Below are 22,587 nucleotides of genomic sequence, written 5' to 3'. Positions count from 1 at the left end.
ATAAAACATGCAAAAAGTGGTCAATAAATATTTGATTGTGGTTTCTAGGCCCGATAATTTTGCCTTTGGTTATCTCATTTATCAGTTTCCCAGTTGGTTATCGGTGTCGTCGAGTCCGGCTGGATGCTGCATGATTTGGGAGGGTCTTAACAGTTTTGTTCACAAAAATAAGTTAATATTTTATTAAATTCAAGACCAGCTCTTGATTTTTGCCTGTAGGGCACAGTCCTCAGATGGATAATTATAGAGTTTATATAAAAATCACAGGACACACACATAGCAAAAAACAAGAAATCCTCCCTGGTGATCCACCAGCACTGAGCACAATGCAAACACATGGTTTCACCTCATAATACTCTTAAAATTGTGAAGTTTCCACCTTTGGGTGGTAAGAGTGAATCATGCAAAGCCCAAGTGGGTCCCAAGCTGCTCTGCACCCACTCCTGTGACAGTGGGTCCTCCTGTGCTGTTTGTCACCATTTGAGCTGAGCAATACATGGATGAGCTGGTGATTTTTCCAGAGAGTCAAGGGAAACCTGAATCTTCAGAGGATGGTTTTTAACACAGACAAAATGCAAACATCCTTAACAAAAAGCCTCCAGTTATAAAAGGGTTTGTAGACAGGGACCTGTGCTCCCAGCTCTAGGAGAAGGGGAGTGTTTCCCCAGGGATTTAGGGCACTGCAGTGAGCCATGCCATCCTCTCACCCTGGGCACAATGAGCCCTCTCTGGTTGCTGTCTCTGGGGCTTTGTGCAGACACCCTGTTTTCCAAGCAGCTTCCCAGCCACTGCTTGCTGTGCTGCCCACTTTTCCCCTGCCTGCCTTCCCAGAGCATCCAGGCAGTGTCTTGGCTCCTCAGACATGCCCCATTTGGCATTTGGCTGGTAACACCTTATATCTACCGGCACATCAAAGCTCATCCCTCCTCCTGATGCTGAGCCCAGCCCCAAATCCTCTCCCTAAGAGTCCATCCCCCCAGTTTGGTGTGCTGGCTCAGGGCCCTGCTGGTCACTCACCGACCCTGTGCACCAGGGTGAGCTCTCCTCGGGGGTCTCCATCCTGCCCCAGAGACCCCAGCGTGTAGTGGAGCAGCTGGGGGGGCCCTCGGAACTGCAGCCCTGGGGCTGCCTCCTCTGCATCCGCCTCCTCCACACCTAGGGCTGGACAAACACAGCCATCAGAACCCCACACTGCCTCCACAGCCCCTCATTGACATCTTTTTTTTATTATTGCCATGTCCCAGTCACACCTCTGCCCAGCAGTCCCAGCCCAAGCGTTTTGTCGTTTCTGCTTACAGGTTTTCTGCTACCCAAAAAACCAAAAAAATAGAGAGAAAAGGGGAGACAACCTCCCCACCCCATCTTTCCCTTTTCTTTCTTCTAAGGAAAAAATTCCGCTCCTGGAGAATCAAAATTAAACGAGGAGATTCATTTTCCTCACTTGAAGTTGGAGATTATTTTTAGTTAATGAAGGTCATTACTCTTGCTCGTTTTGGAGATGACAAATAGAAAGTGAGGCCGGCTGTGCAATTTATTTTCAGAAACATTAAAATTTGAGCCTTAAAATGATGGGAAATCAGTTGGCTTTCTTTTAAATGTGGTTAGAATATCAAACTCTGGCTTAAGGTTTAGCAGTTGCTAAACTTGGTTGTAAAATTGAGTTGCTCTGCTAAACTTTGGACTGGTTACACTGGCAGAAATCCAGAATAATGTCACTGACTAATGGAAAACTTGCCATGGTTGATCAAAGAAGAATCTGGCTACTTTTTTTTTTTTTTTTTTTTTTTTTTTTTTCCACAAGATGTTAAACTTCATCAAATAGTGCAAGAAAAGTGTCAAAATAGTATTTATTTCTAAACCAGGAGCTTTAGGTTTTCAAACATGTCCAGGGGATTTAAGTCTTCATCTGCCATTAATCTTTGGCAAAACCCATTACTGGAGGATGAACTTGGATCCACGCACTGCACGTAGCCCTACCCTGGCCACGTTCAGAGATGGCTCAAGCTGGGCTCCCAAAATCCTAGGATCTGTGAAAATCCTCGTTCCAAAATCACTTCTTAAATCAGTGGGAAGTGCTTAATGGCCCTCAAGTTTTGAGAAGAACTCACCCACGCAGGCCCATCTGCTATCCCCAGGCCTGTAGCCCTCCTTACAGGCACACTCGTACGACCCCAGGGAATTCACACAGAAATGGTCACAGTTGCCATTATCCAGACGACATTCATCCACATCTAGAAAATCCAGACATAAATGGTGATTAGGAACAAGTATTTCTGCTTGGAGAGCCCATGCTGTGCCCAGCTGCATCTGACAAATTATTCTATACATAAGAAAACACAATTTTTCTTATGTGTTTTGGGGCTCTCTGTTTCTCTCTGCTATTGGAGGTATGAAAACACTTCAGGGCAACAGGGAGCAGATTATTTCACTGACGTTTTTTGTCTCGAGTGAAAACAGATGCTTTAAGCTGTTAAGCTCAGTTGATCCTTCAGTTATTTTGAGGGCTCTTCTTTTGTGGAAGGGGTGTTTAACACACATCAATATATAGTGTCCATGGAGAGAGGAGGGGAAGTTTCTGCTGGCTCATCTCCCACATCCCCATTTCTCCACACTGGATGCTGGGTTATTCCTGTATTCCAGCCTCACAAAGTGGAAACTACACGTTTGTAAAACCTTATCAGCAAAGCTGGCGTGGGGTCAGTGACTCTCATTAGGGCAGTCCCTGCAAAGGGCTTCGACAGCATTTCTTCTACCCTGGGCTGTGATTAGTTAGACCAAGCCACTGGTGCCAAAGGACTTTCGACAAGGGCATGGAATGATGCAGGACAAGTGGGAATGGCTTTAGCCTAACAGAGGGGAGGTTTAGATTGGATGTTAGGAAAGAACTCTTCCCTGTGAAGGTGGTGAGGCCCTGGCTGCCCAGACAAGCTGTGGCTGCGCCACCCCTGGATGTGTTCCAGGCGAGGTTGGACAGGGCTTGGAGCGACCTGGGGCAGTGGAAGGTGTCCCTGCCCATGGCAGAGGTGGAATGAGAGGAGCTTTAGGGCCCTCCCAGCCCAGGCCATGCCCTGGTCCGTGCTCACCGTCGCAGGAGCAGCCGTCGGCGCTGAGCTGGAACCCCGCCTGGCAGGAGCACTCGTAGCCCCCCACGTAGTTGATGCAGAACTGAGAGCAGCAGGACTCTCCAGTCTCACACTCGTCCACCTCTGCAAGGAAATGACAGCACCTTCAGCCCCCGAGACACCCTGAGCTGCTGCCACAGTTCCGCTCAGAGCTATTGTGCTGCAGACCTCACTGCTTTACACCTTCCTTCCACCACATAAACACTGAATCCTGAATTCTGACAGCTGCTGCCCTCTACCTTCTCCCATAGCAGCCAGGACCCTCCATCTCCTCTACAAGTCTGAGCTGCCATGAGGGGATTTATAAAACACCAGCTGGTCTCGCTGGTAACTGAGGCCAGGACCAAAGGGAATGGCTGGAGCTGTGTCAGGGAGTTTAAGGTGTGATATCAGAAAAGGTTCTTCCCCCAGAGGGTGCTGGGCACTTCCCAGGCTCCCCAGGGAATGGGCACAGCCCTGAGGCTGCCAGAGCTCCAGGAGGGTTTGGACAGCACTCCAGGGATGCCCAGAGTGGGGCTGTTGGGGTGTCTGTGCAGGGCCAGGAGTGGGACTCAATGATCCTTGTGTGCCCTTTCCAACTCAGAGTATTCTATGGTTCTATGAAAAGAGACAACAGCAAGGACCCATCAGCCCTCAAAAACATTCTGTTTAACAGTGACCTACATTTGACCATTTAGACTTCTTTACATTCAACCTCATTCAATGCAAACTACCAATGCTCTGATCCAACAGGCACTTGCTGGACAGCAGCAGCCTGGAAGCTTCAATTGCAGTTTTTGATAACTGATTTCCTGTTGCCTCCTCCTGCTCTGTGCCCACTCAGAACCCTGGTGTCATTGACATGGCTGTGGTGGTGATTAGATGGGAGAGCTGAGCTGTTATCTGTGCACTGCAGGCTCCTGGCTGCTGTCAGGCTGCTGAGGAGGTCAGTGGCCATCCAAGGGCCACCTTGTCAATGCTGAGTCTGCAAAATGCTCCTGAAGGTGGCCCGGCTGAGCAGCTGCAGATGGGAAAGGTCAGTGTCTCAATTAACCTTGGAAGGAGCACCAACTTTATGAGGAAACAGGGACAGGGGAAAGAAAATGTAATTAATCAATCGAGGTGAGGAGGTCAGTGTGGAAATGATTAATGCAGGTTGTTTGAAGGCAGTGTTTTCCAGAAATGTCACAAGCTGAGCTCCTCTGTACTACATCTGGTTGGAGTAAACGCTCTGGTTTCCAGCAACAGCCCCTTGTTTATGTAGGAATGCAAAATCTGCATCCAACAAAAAGGAGATTTTTGCTGTTAAGAGTAACTTTTCATGTCCTCAACCTTCCTCTGTGTTCTCCCCCTTCCTTTGCTGTGTCTGGAGTATCTGCTTCCCCCTGAAATCCCCAGCAGCAGGTCACTGAGCTGGGATGTGGGCAGGAGGCTGCTCTGCCTCCTGTCAGCTGTACAGACAAGACTGTGTAACCCACCCACCCCTGTGAGCCTCTGGCTCCAAATCTGCCTCCCAAACTTTTCTGTTTTGCTTTTTAAGCTTCATCATCACCCGCCCTTGCAGCCCTCAGTGCTTCCCTCCTCCCCTGCTCCTCCTCTCTCCTGCACTTGGCTTTTTTTTTTTCCTTGCAAGGCTCCTTTTGTCTGTAATGCCTCTCACACTCATCAGTGCTCCCACTCTCTACCTGTTCTCATCATCTCATATCTCACTACACTGCTTTGTGGTGCCTGTTCCTTTTTCCATCCCCGCTCTCTTCCTGGCTATTCTTAAAAATTGTAATGGCATAGTGACAGCCAGCCCAAAGCAGAATGACATAGAGTTTGCCTGGCAAAAGCCATAAACCAAACAAAACCACAGAACAAATGCACACACAGAAAACCCCTCATAGTAGAATTGTTTAGAACATGAATGAATTTTTAAGCTCTTGCCTCGAAATAAACCCAAAGATTGCTTTCTGTTGCTTTCACCTCCCAAGTGAGGCTTCTCACAGGCAGAAGCGTAACCTCATCAGGGAGCAAATCTGACGGAAACACGGCAGACTCTGGAGTTTGTGCACGAAGCACCTGGGAGCAGTTCTGCTGCTGCTGCTCCCAGAAGGGCAGGGAAGCCAAGGCAGGTGTGTGGAGCTTGTGCTGCCCACGGTGAGACAGACAAGGCCACGGTGACAGGTGAGACAAGGCCACGGTGACAGGTGACGATGGCCCGGTGTCATTCCCACCCCTCAGCCCGGAGCCCGGCGAGCTGGGGCAGCGCATCGATTAACCCCTGCAGAAGGAGGGACGGAGGCCGTTCCCTGAGCCGCAGCTCTCCCGCAGGCTCCCCGGGCCCTTCCCCAGCTGCTCCCCGCCCGCAGCTCGGGTTACCTGTGCAGGTTTTGCCGTCCGTGGCCAGGCGGTGGCCGCGGTGGCAGGAGCAGCGCGGCCCCGCCGCCGTGTGCTCGCAGCGCTGGGAGCAGCCGCCGTTCCCGTCCCGGCAGCTGTCCACGATTTCCATCTCGATGCCTTGCGGAGAGAGAAATCGGAAGGATGTTAAAAAGCAAGCCCCGGGGAAGAGGGGAGTCGCTGGAGGATCAGCCTGCTGTAAAGCAGCAGCAATATAAGTGTTGGAGCGGCGAGTGTAATCAGCTCACATCCCCTCCCCAGAGGAGCAGGCTTTGGAGTCACTGAGCTCCAGGTGTTTGTGTCAGAACAGTGGATGCTCTCAAATTCAGCCATGTGAAGCTGGTTCAGTGTTCCAGCTACAGGAGCCTGGTTTCCTCAGGTTTGTGCTTTGTTTGGACACAGGGCTTGTCCCAAAGGAGGACCAGAAGCATCTGAGGAGCTCAGGCAGTGCCCCTCAACCCAGACTGATCCACTGACAAACTTCGAGTTTAGCGTGGGAAAGGCAAAGAGCTGGATTCTGAAACATCCACCAAGCACAAAGGCATTGAAACTTCCCCGGCAGAGCCCTGCTGGTGAAATGGACACCCAACCAGAACGCAAAACAATCTCCAAGTTTTGGTTCTCGGATGTCCCTTCAGGGGGACACAGCAGCTTCTCCTTCGTCCCCTACAGCTAAGACAGGGTGGTACCATGCCACTGCCAGCCCCCTTTGCCCTGGCAGACTTCCATGCCCTCCTCATGTGGCTGCACTGGACAACTCAGAGCATCCTGGCCATTTCCAATGGGAACCCTCACATAAAAAAGGGAACGCCTGGCCACCTCATTCCCACCCAGCTACTTCATCAGACGATTTCTCCAGGATGAAAAGAACCCATAGGGTCAGTTATAAAGTTTTTTTTATGAAGGATTAGCCAGCTTGTCTTGCTACAGATCTATTTAGAGAAGAAATATTTTCTGCTACTACATAGGGGAACTGAGAAACACCCTTCCTAAAGGAGCCACTGTGTTTCCAGAAACACCCCAGCTCAGTGGTGGCCATCAGATTCTGCACAGAATTTCCCCAGACACATCTGTGTTGGTGGAATCTGGTCCTACCCCTCTTTGTGCTCCCAGGGAGCAACGTGCTTACCAGTAAGATACGTAATTCCAGCTGGAACAGGGTATAAATTAAGAGAATAAATATCTCTACATTTCATGCATAGTGTGATTATTTGCACCAAGGAGAAGAAATCGTGTCTCCTGTCCAGTGTGTTAAGCTGGGATTTAGTAAACCCAGCAATTAAATGCAGAATCTGACTTTGTACACGATCTTCATCATTTACTTTGTCTCAGTTCTTCATCAGTAAAACTGAAATACCAGCTCTTCCCCAGCCACTGGGGAAATGAAAGAATAAACAAAGATTGTAAATTGCTCAAACACTGGGATAATCCTGATCATAAATATATGCAGAATGTTTTTATTTTTATTGTTTGCTCTGCAATATTGTACATGAGGCACAGAGAATCACCATCCCCTGAGATCTGCTGAACATCCAGAAAAAATAGTATCAGAAAAGCACAATGAAATCTAAGTGGTTTAAACCTCTTTTTTATGCCTATGACAGAAGATTTCATATCTGTACATTAATCACATTTCCTCTGCCATTGCACCACTCACAGTTCCCCATCACCTGTGAAATAACTCTCCAGGATGTCTCTCACATAATTGGGTTTTGTTTTTAATGTATGTTAATGCCTTGAAACTGGATTTCATTCTTAATAACTATTTCTTACACATGCATTCTTAAATAAAGCACTCATTCTCTGGCATGCAGCATATTTTCCTAAGGAAGCTCTGCTGAAAGCTCTTGCCCAGTATTATTAGATTGAGTGATCTTTGCCCACCTCTTTGCTAAAACAGGTCATGCTTTTGTCTGCATTCCAGGGAGCTTATGTTAGGTCCATAATAACCCCAGCTCTTCCACATCACCTCCTTTATTAATCTGAATTTGCCCTCAAGGGCAGGCCAGGGATCACCTATCAGCCAACAGCACTGGGAGTCAGTCCCCCTCTCCAGACGAGCCCTGTTGATTAAGAAACCCCGCTGGCAAGAGGTAAGTATGTGAGCAAAGACAACAAAGCTCGCTTTACTTTGGGAAGCTTGAGTTGTCCAACTATTTTTTCACCCCAAATCTATCTTTTTTGTTGCTTTTTTAAAGAATTCTCTTAATAGTGTCAATAATCTCAGGAGAAAACATCAGCAAACCCAGGCAGGTAAAAGTAAGGGCAGAACATCATGTTGGTTTTCTGTTGCATCAGGTCTGTAAGAAAGCTGTGAGGAGGAGGGCAGGAATGAATACATTTCACAGAACAGCAGCATTCTGGTAGCTCTGCAGCAGAATCCACCAGACTCAGAAGATAAACCAACAGGGCTATTTGCTCTTTGAAAGGCAGTAATTAAGGACTGTGAACACAGGCTTAGGAACGTGTCACCCTGCAAACCCAGCAGCAGCAGCCGAGGAAGAAAACAGCATTAAGCCTGAGCTTTTGCATACACTTATTCTGCTGGGAGTGCTAATCCCAGTGAATGAGAAGGGAGGCCTGGCAGGGAGCAGGGAGGAGAGGAGAGCAGGGGCACTTACGGTAGCAGCGGCGCCCGTCCGCGCCCAGCTCGAAGCCGGGGCTGCAGGCACAGCTGAAGGAGCCCGGGGTGTTCACACAGCGATGGGCACACCTGTCCCTGCCCTCTGCACACTCATCAATGTCTGCAAACACAAAAAAAAGTCCTTCAGAGGGGTGCTGAAATGAAAAATAACGCTGCTGTGCACGGACACAGGTGCATCTCCCAATTTCTGCTGGAAGGATTAGCCTGGTGTCAGTCTGTAAAGGACAGCACCTGATGAACCCAGGAACATTTTACTCACATTATTCTCCAGAGCAATCTTTTTCTTTGAGCACCATTGACCTTGAACTTCTCAGTGTGAACATTTACTGTATCAAACACTATATTTGTGGTATCAGCCAAAGCAACTTAGTTATTATTCCTGTAAAAAGAGCAATGGCCAAAGAAGACCTCGTGTGAAGAACTCAGAAGAAACTTCCAAAACTCTGAAATTATCACCACGTCCTCCAAGCCATTATAGTCAAATTAATGGAATGGGAAATAGCTTTTTCTTTTCTGAATGTCAAATGGTCTGGATTAAGTGGTGGTTGGGTTTCAGCAGGGACAATGGAGACAGATAACCCTGAATGCTGCAGCTGCTTCTACAGCAGTGCACTAGGGAGGCACCTGCTGCAACCACAGCAGCTTCACCAGCCCTGGGAGGACAGGGAAATGTGCAGGGCATTGAGTGGGGAGGCTGCTCTTCCCCCAGTCCATTGTCAAGCAGGCTGCATCTCAGCTTCACACTTGCTGGTGTGTATTTTGGGGTTAAACGCCCCGCAACGGTGTCCATCTTCCTAAAATCTCAGTGGAACATAAAATACTTTTAGGGAGTAATTAGTTAAAAAACAGCAAAACCCAAACCAAAAAACCACTAAATTTGACACTAAAATTTGTGTCAAATTTGGCACTAAATACAGCTGCACAGAACACCGACCTCTGTGCAAAGACTGATATCACACATTGCAAACCCCTGATCCATCTCCTGTTCTTTCCCATTTTGACATCTTCCTGGCAAAATACACATTATCCATTGCAGTGATCCTGGGTCAGCATCTTGAAAATGATATAAAATCAGGCAGGGGGCAGCCTGATGTGCAGCTCTTCCCTTTTTATCCCAGCAAACCCCTTCCCAGCAGGTTTGTCCCTCCACATGTGCTGTGCCCAGTGCTGTGCTCGTGGCCCCTGCACTCCAGCACGAGGAGCTTGACAACTGCAATCAGGCTCCTTGCAAAGAGAGGCCCCAGGCAGTGCAAACACCACACACTGGCTCATGAAAATTTCAGGACAAATGACAGCTTCTCTGAAGCAGCCATGGGAGCAGCTGCTGCTTAGAATAAAATGGGTTATTTCTCCTTTTTCTCTAATTGTCAGTTTGGGGGTGCACTGTGCCGGCCAACGCTGTAAATATCCTTTTCTCTTCTTCTTTTTAAATAGAAAAAATAAAAAAAAAACGTTGAACCACAGCCACCATCCTGCAAGCTTCTTCCTCTCCTACAGCTAATAGCTGAAGTATGACACTTCAGCTGCCCTCTGTCTCCTTCCAGCTCCGTTTCCAGAGAGTCAAACAACAGCTTGAATTTTGCAGAAGACATTGAGTAACTTCTAGGAGCAAAAACCAATAATTGTATATCCATGGTAAGACACGCTGCTTAATGATTCAAAAGATTGTTGCCATGAGGCTGGGGAGAAAATTTGTTCCAATATATAACACTGCAAGTTAACTCAGTGATTCAGTTTATACATAAATCAAGGGAAATGTCAATGTGTATCTGAGATAAAATGAATAACAGGCTGACCCCACTGCTAAACCCACTGTTGTTTCCAGCCACTCATTACCAGTACATTACTTGAAAACAGTTTTTATTTTCAGTAATTACTCATGAGTAATTCCAGTGAGAGAGAATCACCAAGATGTGCCATTCTCCTCACAGAAGGGTTTACAGGCAACTGAGTGAAATACTCAGGGTAGGAAGCAAATATTTTGAAAGGCACCCAACACCCTTTATATGAGATAATAATTAAAATATTGGAAAGATTTTGGCCAAGTTTTCAAAAGAGGATTGTAAATTTACTGTCTGAATCTATACATATTTTCATACACACGCCCTAATCCTGACTTGGCTGTTAAAAATCTGTGCACCATCAAGTCCACAAATGCTTTTTACTTCATAAAACTGCTAAACTCTTCCAAGAGTTTCACTGAAAGAGAAAAGCAGGTATTTTGACCTCTAATTCCCCTACATTTTGGGTCAGAAACACTACAGATCCTTTTGACAACCCCAGACTAAATACAGGACTTTAGAATCCAACTCTTCAGGCTCCTCTCTTTGGAAATCTTACACATCATGATTTCTTCCTTCACAGTAGTTTCTCCATTAATATGGAAACAGTTCTCCAGCTAAAAAAGCCCTTTGAATTCTAAGTAGGTTTTCAGTGACCTGGTTCAGAGTTTTACTTGAACCAATTTTCCAGGAGCTGTATCTGGGACATTATTTTAAAGGGACCCTACAAGAATAACACTACAGCATTCACAAACCCAGTTGCTAGAAAGCGTGACTTAGGAGAACACAGAGGAATTTTTCATCACTAAAAAAGAGTCCTTCAAGGCTGATGTGAGCATCACAGAGAGAATCACTGTTTCAAAATGCACACATGCATTTGTGTATCATATTCCTTTTCCACTCACAGCTCAGTAAGCCAGAGCACTGATTAATAACGTTCTTCACAATAAAGAGTCTGGAGTTTCTTACCTAAACAGGACTTTTTGTCTGCAGAAAGAGAATGCCCTGGATGACACTCGCATTTTGCAATCCCTCTCTCATTCTGACAGATTTGTGAGCATCCTCCATTCCCACTTGTGCAGGGGTCTATCACTGAAACCAATTAGAGCACACTGTCAACTGAAAGGTCACTTTTTGCCTGAAAATGGTCTTACCTGCCATTGTTACAACTAACGACGAAGCAGCTGTAAGAGATTAGAGTGGGAAAAAAATGTGACAGCAGCTGGTGAGTAAAGCTGCTGTTTTTCTGGATGCTCTTTGTTGCTGGACAACATTTGTCACAGAGCAGCAACGAGGGTTTAAACAGCAGGAAACCGAGCTTGTATTACATTGGAAGTAGGACAAAAAGAAGTACATTTTATTGTTATTTTGCTGTACCTGAACAGATTTCAAGAGTTCTCTAAACAACAGCAATTAGCGCTCCAGTATGTGTGAATCCATAAACACACACAGAGATGGAGTTCACCACAAAACAATGAATATTTAAAAGGCTCTAGAGGAAATAAACACTGAAGAGCCCCCAAAGACATCTTTCAGTCTATAAACATATGCCATTCATGTTGTACATCAAGGCTTTTTCCTCTTCTTGAACAATAGCATACCTTTTCAAGGATAAGGTGCTCCAAGTGGCAAGTACTTAGAAAAACTTCAGTAAAGCGCCTACAGAAGCCTCCATCTCAAAGATTTCACTGTGTTTTACGGGTTTATTTCTGGAACATGTATCTGCAGGAAGCAAACTGCCCAAATAGAGACTTGGCACACCCCAAAATAGACCTACTACGACTGTTCAGACAGGTCTGACTTGGGCTAAGCTCTGACATTCTGCACCAGGCTGAGGTTTCGCTTTGGAACATTCATTACACCAAAATTCTGGTAAGTAACATTGCACAGGGTCAATTTGGAGGACACCTTGAAAACGTGTCTGATTATGTCGTCTGCTTAACTTCAAATAAAACTTCTCAAAAGTAATACCTGTTTCCTTACAGCTCTAATGCAACCTCAGCATTTTACTAAATAGTGTCTGATTTGAGACAGGTGACCAATATTCCTCACTCACCTCCAGCCTAACATTTTCTTTCCCTGCTCTGTATGAGCCAGCTTCTCTCAGAACCCCAGAGGAGAGTCACCATCAGCTCAACAACACTGGATCAGGGCTTGAGGAACCCCGAGGAAGGGCTGAAGGAGTTTTGCTCTGGACCTGCCTGCTTCGCTCTTCCACTGGCTATGAGGAGAAGGAAATAGGAGAGAAAAACCTCCACTTGGTGTGGATTTAAACACGGGGCAGGACCTTTGTTTTTGTCACTTTTTTGTGACAGCCAAGTGGCATTTTGTGCCACCATTTGGTAAAGGAGGAGGCTGCCACAGAACACCCTCAAACCCCCTGATGTCACCTCCTGCCACCTCGAGAACACACAACACACAAACCGTTCCAGTCGGCAGGGCTGAGTTCGACTTCACAGTGCTAAAAAAAATTAAATATATATATATAAAGAAAATAAAATAAAAGCACGGTTAGGGATGTAGAACTGAAATTGGACTTCTGACACGATAGGTTGCAAATAGGTTTCCAAGGAACAGCAGCACTTCATCGTGCATGACACTTCCAAGGCTGACAACTTGGCTCTGCAGCTCGACAATTTGCGGTCTACAAAGGATTTAGCTCCAAGCAAGAACTCACTCCTTGCTGATATGAAATATTGAGCTATTTGCCGATTCCTTTTCTATTTGGGTAAATTAAATGAAATCACTATCAAACAGCATCTGTTAAACCTGCATATTATGGAGGTTTTTCAGAGCAGCTAAAGCTTTAATTTGAGAATGATTACAGCACGGAGCAAAGCTTGTAATGCTCTGTGACATGACAACAGGCAAACAACAAATTACACGGTGGATGTTAGTAAAACATAGTAATTCAAATAAAGGTAGCAGCCTTGGAAATCCTTGGATGAGCTAAGTTTGTAAAGGGAAGATCTTCAGGACGTAAGGCAAGCAGTGATTGACTTGCTTTCCAGTGATATGTGTGTTCCTGTTAGAAGCAGGTTTCAGGAAAAGCCAAAAATAACTCATTAGTGTTCTTTCTTCACACATTTGCCTCTTACTGGTTCATTTAATGACTTTAGTAGATAACAGACTCCATCCTACAAAGCTCTACACCAAGCTGTTAAACACTATGGTGAAAAATTTACTGGCATGGTTTCATTTCCCAGGTGCCTCAGGACACAGAACCCCAGAACGGTTTGGGTTGGAAGGGACCTTAAACTCATCCAGCTCCACCCTCTGCCATGGGCAGGGACTCCTTCCACTATCCCAGGTTGCTCCAAGCCCCATCCAGCCTGGCCTTGGACACTTCCAGGCATGGGGCAGACCTTCCAATCCTCCACGGAAAGGCTGCAAACAACGGGGTCTCCAGTCTTATCTGCCATGACCCCTAGAGCACCTAAAGAAAAGAGATTTGGGCCTTATCAAATTAATTTTCTTGTTCACAGCAACCATGACTTCACACTAAGAAAATATAAAATGGTAAAGAGTAAAATTGCCAGGCTTAAATGTTTCTCTAAGGTTTTCAAGGCTGTGGGTGCAGTATTAACTCCCACGGAGTCCACAGGGATGAATCCACACCTGCACAACACCTACACCTGCTGTGGCAAACACTCTTATATCACTGTGGTGTCTCCTGCCAAACCATGACTCCTGGAAAATAAAAAAAAAAAAAACAGCCAGACTCACCTCCTCCCACCTCTTTTACTTAAAATATCTCTGAACTGACAACCCAAAGGCATTCATGACCACTTCATCCTCGTTTGTTGCTGTAAAAACCTTGTCCATGGGCTTACCTAGCACTGTTCTCTCCCAGGCATTCATTCACCTGGGTATTTATGGGGGGACAAACATCTTACTGAGCCTTCATTTCACAAGCTGAGCTCTGCTTACAGGACAGATCCTCCTTCCCCCAAGCACAACTGCCCTCCTGGGGAGGGCTGCACTTCTTGACTTTGATTCAAACACCCTGAGCACCCAGGGGTGAGCAGGCACCCAGGTAATGCCCCACCTGCTGACCCTGCCTCTCTCAGGCTTCAGTAATCACAGGATGGTGGCAAACCACTGTCTTTGCTGAGTGCTAACTCCCCTCAGCCCCACCACATGAGGAGGTGAACAGTGGTGGCAAAACCTCCTCCTTTAGGGGTCCAGGGAAGCTGGGCTTCCACACTCAGACCCCCCTGACCCAACCTCTGTCCCACCACTCCATAAAACCCACCCAAAAAAGTCCTGAGCAGGCTCTGCACAGCCAGCTGGCCACACACACCTCGAGATGTTTGGAAAAGGGATGGAAAAGAGTGCAGGAGGGTTTCTGACACCCCTTTCTCCCTAAAGCTCCCCTTTTCTGACAATCTCAGGGACAAAATGTGGCCATCCCATGACAGACAGAGAGGCCACCAGGCTGTGGGTGCTCCCTGAGGTGCAGCCCCTGCAGAGGGCAGGATTTGGGGAAGGGGAAGAGTTCTCTGCACCCAGCAGGAGATGGGAGCCATGTGAACAGCAGGATTTACTTACACTTCATCCACAGCGTATAAAATCTCCGAGCAGAAGAGGAGCCATATGGAAACGGTTTTGTGACAGGAATTTCAGCTCAATAAATCCATAAATTTGGCCCTATCTTTTTCTCTGGCATGTTCACGGGTGTGTGTGTGCTTGTGTGGGGAGGGGGGGGGCTGCCTTCAAAACTGATGAATATGTTAAGATATACAAGAAAAGAAAAGCAACAATCAAACCTAAAGGTAGCATTGCTGCTCTGCTTGAGAGGGTGCTTAGAAACCTGAAGGGGAGGTTGAATGAATCAGACTGTGATAAGCCAAAAGGAGATAAAGAGAAGGCTTTTTGTAGAATAAAACATGTAATGCAGGCCAACTCTATATACAACTTGATGAGCAATAAAATGTTAGAATTAAATCATGATTAAGTTCCTAACCTATGTCATCACCACCATCGTGCAAGGAACAGCCAGGGATCTACGAGGCCAAAATCTTGTTCAAAGTTGTGATTTAAAGTGAACTTCACACCTCTAACATGTGTTGTTTTCAAATCCTGTTAATGAGGAACTCCTAAAGCTGCTTTTGGCACACAGAGAGAAATAGGAATGAACACAGTGACCCAAACCACCATCCTGGGGTCCTTTACTGCGTGTCTTCAGGCAGGTAGCACAGGACTCACCTTCACAGGATTTGGCATCTGTCCTCAGCTGGTAGCCTGGCTGGCACTGGCACTTGTAGTGGTCCTCACTGAGCTGAACACAGTCCTGCTCACAGCCCCCGTTGTTATTGCTGCAGGAATTGACAGCTGGAGCCGAGGAAGCAGTGAAGGAATGCACGTCAACAACCTGGGAGAACTTATCTCCTATTTTAAATACACAAATGACAGCAAAACCAGGCAAACCTCACTGAGCAGCTTTCACAAATGCACCTGTCCCCACCCCTGAGTGACTGCCCTCCCTTGTGCTCACGGAGCTGGGCTCACACGGTGTCCCACACCAGGGAAATCCTGATTCCAGGCAGAGGCAGGTGAGATCTGAGGGCTGTAATGCTGACTGAAGCACAGCACCCTTTGATCTGACAGCACCAAAGCACTGCCAATCCACCAAGGCAAGGGGGAAAAAAAGAAGAGCCCTGCTGGCACTTGCCCATTGATTATCTTTTTCTCTCCTTGCTTTCACTGATTAAAAATAGTAATTGTCTTTCAGGGTGATTTCCTCAGCCTCATAAATAAAAAAATTCAAATAACAGAAGCCACGAGCTCTGCAGAACAGACTCACACAGCAAACCACAGGAACAGAGAGTCCTCTGTACATCTTTAAAGATGCTGCTTCTTTCACCCAAGCAAATTAATATTCTTTTTTGTTCAACACATATCCCCGGCCTCTGGAGAAACATTTCTCCTCCTGACAAAACATGTTAACACACACCCACACCTATTCACACACTGCGTGTAAAAATAAGAGTGATGCTTTGACACTGCTATTGTGCTGTGCTGATGGAAGTGTGTGTGCATGGCTGCATTGAGATAAATTTCCACAGCAGGGATGTGGTATGGAGAGATTTAAATTAGATATTAGGAAGGAATTGTTCCCTGTGAGGGTGGGGTGGCCCTGGCACAAGGTGCCCAGAGAAACTGTGGCTGCCCCTGGATGCCTGGAAGTGTCCAAGGCCAGGCTGGATGGGAACCTGGAGCAGCCTGGGACAGTGGAAGCTGTCTCTGCCCATCCCAGGAGGTGAGATTGGATGAGCTTTAAGGTCTCCTTCCAACCCAAACCATTCTCAGATTCTGTGTACTCTGTGACTAGCTGGAAAGACTATTTGGTCCTCCATGGAATGCACCAAACTCTGAACCCAATGAAGTCAGCAAAGAGCTTTTCTGGTTTTTTGGTTTTTTTTCTTTTTGTTTTAGTAATATTCATATTTCTTCCTTTATCTGTAACAGACATTGGTAAATGTTAGCAGCAAAACCTGCTACAGGATTCGTTTCACCCCGTGCCACCAATTAGCAAACACTGAGTTTGTGCAGTCAAGTATGTGTTAAAAAGGTGAAAAGAAAAGCAAATTTTTACATTCTCCTGGCTGCACACACAGCAGGAGGCAGGAGACACCTCACTGCACAAAAACCTGACCCTGGCTCTCCACCTGTGCCCTGCCAGAGACAGGACTTGAAAGCAGCTTCATGTCTACACAGCAGACAGCAGACCCCATCCACTCTGAGCTCCCTGCACACTGGTATCCAAAGACCTGTTTTTCAGCAAGAATATTCAAATAAGATGAAAATATTTCAGAAGACAAAAAAACATCTTAAATCCAAGTGACAGAATATACATGTCGGCTTTCAAAAGTGCCATTTTCCCTCTCCATTTCTGGGCACCAGCCAGTTTGGATGCAAGGGGAGATAAGCAGCAACCTGTCGTGATGGGAGTTTTGGAGGATTTGAAGGTGGGAGGGGACAGGTGTGAAATCCTGTGCTGCAGGCACCGTGCATCCCAATTTGGGGGGTGGCTCTGCCAGTGGCCAGGGGCTGCTCTGGAGCAGCCAGGGCAGGTTTGTCACGGCTGCTGCTGAGGCTGGATCCGTGAGAGGAGGTGCCAGACTGAAGGAGAAGAGCCTCAGGGGCAGGACAGGATGGATTGGGGTGCCAGACTGAAGGAGAAGAGCCTCAGGGGCAGGACAGGGTGGGTTGTGGTGCCAGAATGAAGCAGAAAAGCCTCCAGGGGCAGGACAGGGTGGGTTGTGCTCGTGGCTGCCAAGTGCCAGCAACACGTCTCTGATCAGAGAAAGGGATCTTGGCACCTCGTGGGTCTGACTCCATCTGTCACTAAGGGGCTCGTGGCTGGAGGTCTGAGCACCTCCACAGGCAGAAATATGGCCTGACATTCCCTGTCCAAGATTTGGAATTTGGTAAAAATCCAGCCCTGATGGCGATTCCAAACAGGCTGGGGATGATGCCAGGTGATGCCAAGACGGGGAGAGGGCATTTGGGAACGGGGACAGTGGTAGGAGACACCAGCTGAGAAACACAAGGATCACAGAATCACAGAATGGTTTGGGTTTATCTTAAAAATCATCTCATTCCACCCCTTGCCATGGGCAGGGACACCTTGTCCACTGTCCCAGGCTGTTCCAAGCCCCATCCAACCTGGCCTTGGACACTTCCAGGCATCCAGGGGCAGCCACAGCTTCTCTGGGCACCCTGTGCCAGGCTTCCCACCCTCACAGGAAACAATTCCTTCCTAATATCCAATCTAACCCCGCTTTCTGACAATTCAAAGCCTTTCTGCCCTCTCCTGTCACAATATGCCCTTGTAAAAAAATCCCTCTCCAGCTCTCTTGTAGGCCCCTGATCTGATATGAGTTAAGAAATACACATTTCTCCACCCATTATTTTTTATAATAAAGGTGATATTTTTACACAGAGCTGGGTGTGAAGCCATAGTTAGATGCATGCATAGCAGCCATGGGGTTAGAACATGCAATCTCTTCCAACCTATGTCTTCCATCACCTTAAGTCCAACCTTGGCAATGACAAGGAATGTAACTTCAGATGTACAGGGTTTATATTTATGTTGGGAAAGATGGATTATGGAGTTGTAGAGATATTTTCTTTGTCACTTTCTCTATTAAAAGCTTTAGTGTGCTAAAATCTCCATAAAAAAAACCCCAACAGCTTCTCCACATAAAGCAGACATCAAAGGTAACAGCTGGCAGCAGAGATGAATCAGGGTCTAATGGCTGTGCCCTGTTTTCACTTCTAGGAGTTCAAACAGGAATAAATTCCATTGAAGACAATGAATCTACAACAATCCAAACCCACAGCCCTATACTACAATAAACATGTTCTTTCTGAGTTTCAGCTTTTCAGATACCAGCTGGTTCAACTCCAGTGAAGTCAAATTCCTTGCATTAACATAATCAAGGCATTACAAACAAAACAAACAAAAGAATTGGAGAGGGTTGCAGCGAATATTTGGTCTGGCACGTGTATTCGTAAATTAATTCAATGCTGAGCAAAATTTGTGGCACCAAAAAGCTGAAGGAAGAAAAGGAGCATGAAAGAGGTGGGATTCTATCATGGCACAAAGTACTGGATAACACCAGAGGATTCAGGAATTGAGTGGTTTGGTTTCAGACACTGGTCATCACTGAACAAGGCAACCCTCTCTGGAGACTCTTTGAGCAGAGTTTGAGTGGAGAACTCTGCCTTAGAGTGTGGGCAGAAGTTTCCAGTGAGAGCAGGAAAAATGACAAAAGCAGATTTCCTCCCTCCATGTATTTTAAGGCTCATACTGGCAGTGGAGGGACAGACCAGCAGCAACCAGTGACATCCCAAATACCCTGTGATGAGGTGGCAGGAGGACTGGAAAACTTGGGACAGAAGTTCAGTAATATTCCACGAATCACATGAGAAAAATGCCTCATTCCCAGGTTTTTGAGTCCTCAGATGTAAGCTGAATATCATATTTTAAGATGATAGATCCACTTCTTTATGTATGGGTGATTTCCAAGCCATCCAGGCTGCAAAATCTGCTTCCCCTCAAATGATTTTGGCACTTTTGTTCCCACAAACACAGGGTTGCCAAAAAAGAAAAGGAAGACGTGGAAAGAATGAACCTAACAGCAATCTGGGCTGGGCTCCTCTGAAAAGCCTGTCTAAAGGGACTCTTGTTTCTTATTCCTGCAGCTGAGATAATCACCTTCCATAAACAGCTCAGTGCCAGAATGTGGTCCCTTTTCATCCTCAGCATGCAGGAGAGATCGTTACATCCTCTGAAGTATCCATGGAAGAAATACCATTGCTAATCCAAGCCTGTTTGAAATGCTGGATGCTCTGCTCAGCTGCACTAGGTCAAAGGAGAGGTGCATTAGCGGTTTGCTTCTCGTCAGATGAGTGATGAAAGCTGAATGTACAACCTGGTGCTGCACAAGGGGCAAACTCTCCATCCCCAACAAGCAGCTACTGCCCAAATCCTCATCCTAGGCACTCCTGGTTTGTATGAAATGCTTTTCCCTCTCCTCATCAATTAGTAACTGTCTTGTTCTCCAATGCATGAGAGCTTATTATATCCATTTATTTTGGTGTCTTGTCTAAACAGCTGGAACAGGACTCAATATCCTCCCTCAGCATCGTGTACATCCATTATCATGATAGCAGAGCTCTCTGAAACTCCTGTCTCTCATCTTAGGATTTATTTTTTGTTTTTCCTTGATACTTTCTGGGATATTGCAAACAAAGCTGGTCACTGTATGAAGTATTTTGAATAACTTCCTGGGAACATTTACATTTATAAAATGAAAACTTATTCTCTGGGATTGTTCACAGCTTGGACAAAGATAAACTGAGCTTTGTGATTATCTGAGGCAAGAGGAAACCTAACTATTTCATGTCCACAGAAAGTTTTACATATGACACAAGTAAATTCATTTAATTGCCATTAACACCTACTTTTTGCCCTTATCACACAATTCTCTTTTTCCCCCCAAAGTCCATTTAGTCCCATATTTGTATAAAACTCCCTCTCCACCACAAATGGGACTATTCAGAGGCAGTAATGTATCCCAAACAACACATCTTTCACTTCTGGGTCTTCCGTGGTCACCTCTGATCTGAACGAGAATAATTTCTCTTTTAATTCACAGAGAACCAGAACTGCTTCTAGTTAATTATGAACCACTCTGCTTTACATTATTCTTTTTCCATTCACTATAATGTTTCCTTGTCCAGTCCTTCACCAACTAAGATAATCAAGAAAAGACTGAGACTTCATCACATTTTTAATTGTAGTTAATTACCCAAACACTGAAAGTCTCCGTATGTGATAAACCCAAAAAAACTTAAAAGGGTAAGTTTTAAAATAAGAAAATCCATTATTCCCACAGCTTGAGCACTGGTACCTCCTGTGTCCTGGTTGCATCAGTGAATGTATTGCTGTGATAACACCAGGAATGACTGATGACATCTCTGGCTGAAGTTAAGCACAACCAAGGGACTTTGTGCAGGAACTGAGACAATGCCCAAACTGTGAGTGAACTCATTCTGCAGATGTGGTCTGACTGCACTTGACTGTTCTTCCCATATTACCTCAAATCAGGTTTAAAAATTTAAACAGAAGGTGCCCTTTTCCTCTTCCCGGATGAAAGAACATTTTAATCCTTTCTGCAGAACTCAAAACTTTGACTTTTTTTGTGCTGATTTAAATGCAGTACAAGAACCGTGTATTTCATACTACTGTTTTTAACAACACGCAGAATTAACTCTGGTGTGCCTTGTTTCAGGCATTAGAGTCCAGCCTCAGAAACACAGGCTTTATTTCCAGGGCTGATCCCCTCCACACAAACAGGCAGTGTGTGCTGACTGAGCTCCACGGTGCTCTCATTGACATGAGCACACACAGGGTAACTCCACCCTGTAAATCACAACCTCTAAAATCACCAAGTGATTTTAGCTTGGAAACCGCCTCTAAAATCACCAAGTCCCAGGGCAGTGCTGGGACATGCAGGGAGATGTGCCACAAAGAAAAAGCACTCAGAATTCAAAAAATGCACTAATTTGAAACGAAGACCCCCTAAGCTCCTGAACGCCTGCCGCAAAAGAATTTTCACCAACGTGCGACCAAAAAAAAAACCAAACTCAAACCAAAATAATAATAAGTGTGGCAATACCTGAATCCTCGCAGGCTGCTTGGACCAGAATGGGTAACAGTATTTAGCCAGAACTCAGATTGGAGAAGTCTAGGAACCTTTTGCATGTAGAGAAAAGCCAGAGTTGGAAGGATGGGAAGCGGTTCCTTACCGATGCAGGTGCGCCCGTCGGCGTGGAGCCGAAATCCCGCCCGGCACTGGCACTGGAAGGAGCCGTGGGTGTTGACACAGCCATGCTGGCAGCCTCCATTCAGCACCTCACACTCATCCACGTCTGCAGAAGGAAGGGAGATGGTGAGGAAGGATCACATGAGAGCCCAGCACAGACAGACCCTGGTTTTTCCTGCATGGCTCATCCATAACACAGCCAGGGTTGTTGTTGTTTACTTCGTTTTGGCAGCAAAGAAAAGTGGGATTTTATGGTATTTTTCCAAGTTCCTGCAGGCACTGCCTCTGTAGTCTCTGCCTCTGAAGTCCTTGTTAATTAGAGTGATTTGTGACATGGCTCTTTCATTGAGGCCAAGAGAAAAGTACAGGGGAAGAATTAGGGTTAGATAACACATTTGAGCCAGTAGCAACTGCTGGTCAAACCTTCGGCTTTTATAAAAACTTACTGTATGAAGATTTCCTTCTGCATCAGGCCTTTAATCCTATCTGTTCTTGGGGCTACAAGCAGGTACAACTGACATGAACAGAAAACAGACACATTCTCCATCACCATTACATTTTCCACCACGGAAAGCATAGAAAGCTTAAAGAGACAATTTTCGGAGAGTGAGGATTTTGTGCTACATTTTCTGTGTCTCTTGCCATAGAATCACAGGATGGTTTGAGGGTTGGATGGGACTCCAAAGCTCATCTCACTCCAACCCCCCTGGCCATGTGCAGGGACACCTTCCACTAGCCCAGCTTGCTCCAAGCGTCAGCCAGCCTGGGACACTTCCAGGAAGGGGTGAACACTGTGCCTTGTTCTTCCTTGTGTTCACCTAAACTTTCCATAAACTGTCCATCTTCTCAGATGACCTCCCAGAAAAATTATGTGAGCTCCTGCTGATACCTTTTCCAAAGCTAAGCAGGCATCATTCCATATTTCAGGGGCTTTTAGAGGATTACATTCAGTCAGATGAGGAGGGAAACAAGCATTAAACCAGCTTGAGAACACTCCTGTAAAGTTTCATCTGAAAATGATGGACAATGATGGACAAAGATCAAGAAGGGTTTAAGTAAACAGGTGAAGGTCTAAGACAGAACCATAAAACTGAATTTCCAGAAGTACCACATAAGCAGGTTTTGCACCTCTTCAGCAACGCTGAGCTACTGTAAATAGCGTTTGATTGACATGTTGACACCATTACCTTAAAAATCAACATGGAGGTCATTGGAAATAAGGGTCAATTAGTCCATTCCCTGAAAAAAATTCACCTGGCAGATGTTTGGCTGGATTTTGTCTGTCCTTTACTTAGCAATCCCCAGGGACAGCAACTCCACCTCCCACCATCTCCCCCAGG

At 46.1% G+C, this 22,587-nt stretch overlaps 1 protein-coding gene and 1 long non-coding RNA gene across 2 annotated transcripts in view; both read right to left on the bottom strand.

Moving 5' to 3' along the window:
• Positions 1 to 1,036: 1,036 nt before the first annotated feature.
• On the bottom strand, positions 1,037 to 3,160 carry LOC136365346 (uncharacterized). Its single transcript, XR_010744351.1, has 3 exons — positions 3,084 to 3,160; positions 2,109 to 2,231; positions 1,037 to 1,161 (listed from the first exon to the last, which is right to left on the bottom strand). It is a non-coding gene; the product is annotated as an uncharacterized lncRNA (long non-coding RNA).
• Positions 3,161 to 5,310: 2,150 nt separating this feature from the next.
• The window catches only part of LOC136365749 (multiple epidermal growth factor-like domains protein 6), a 35,826-nt gene continuing 18,549 nt past the window's right edge, over positions 5,311 to 22,587 (bottom strand). The window contains exons 3-7 of the mRNA XM_066326451.1: positions 21,231 to 21,353; positions 15,117 to 15,299; positions 13,182 to 13,344; positions 8,105 to 8,358; positions 5,311 to 5,603 (exon numbers count right to left, since the gene is read on the bottom strand). Of these exons, the coding sequence (XP_066182548.1) occupies positions 5,311 to 5,603; positions 8,105 to 8,358; positions 13,182 to 13,344; positions 15,117 to 15,299; positions 21,231 to 21,353 (1,016 nt within the window). The remainder of the gene's footprint in view (positions 5,604 to 8,104; positions 8,359 to 13,181; positions 13,345 to 15,116; positions 15,300 to 21,230; positions 21,354 to 22,587) is intronic.

Source organism: Sylvia atricapilla, chromosome 10 (assembly GCF_009819655.1).
Source record: "Sylvia atricapilla isolate bSylAtr1 chromosome 10, bSylAtr1.pri, whole genome shotgun sequence".
NCBI lineage: Eukaryota > Metazoa > Chordata > Aves > Passeriformes > Sylviidae > Sylvia > Sylvia atricapilla.
The sequence above is the reverse complement of the archived record's forward strand: the minus strand, read 5'-3'. Positions and strand labels throughout refer to the sequence as shown.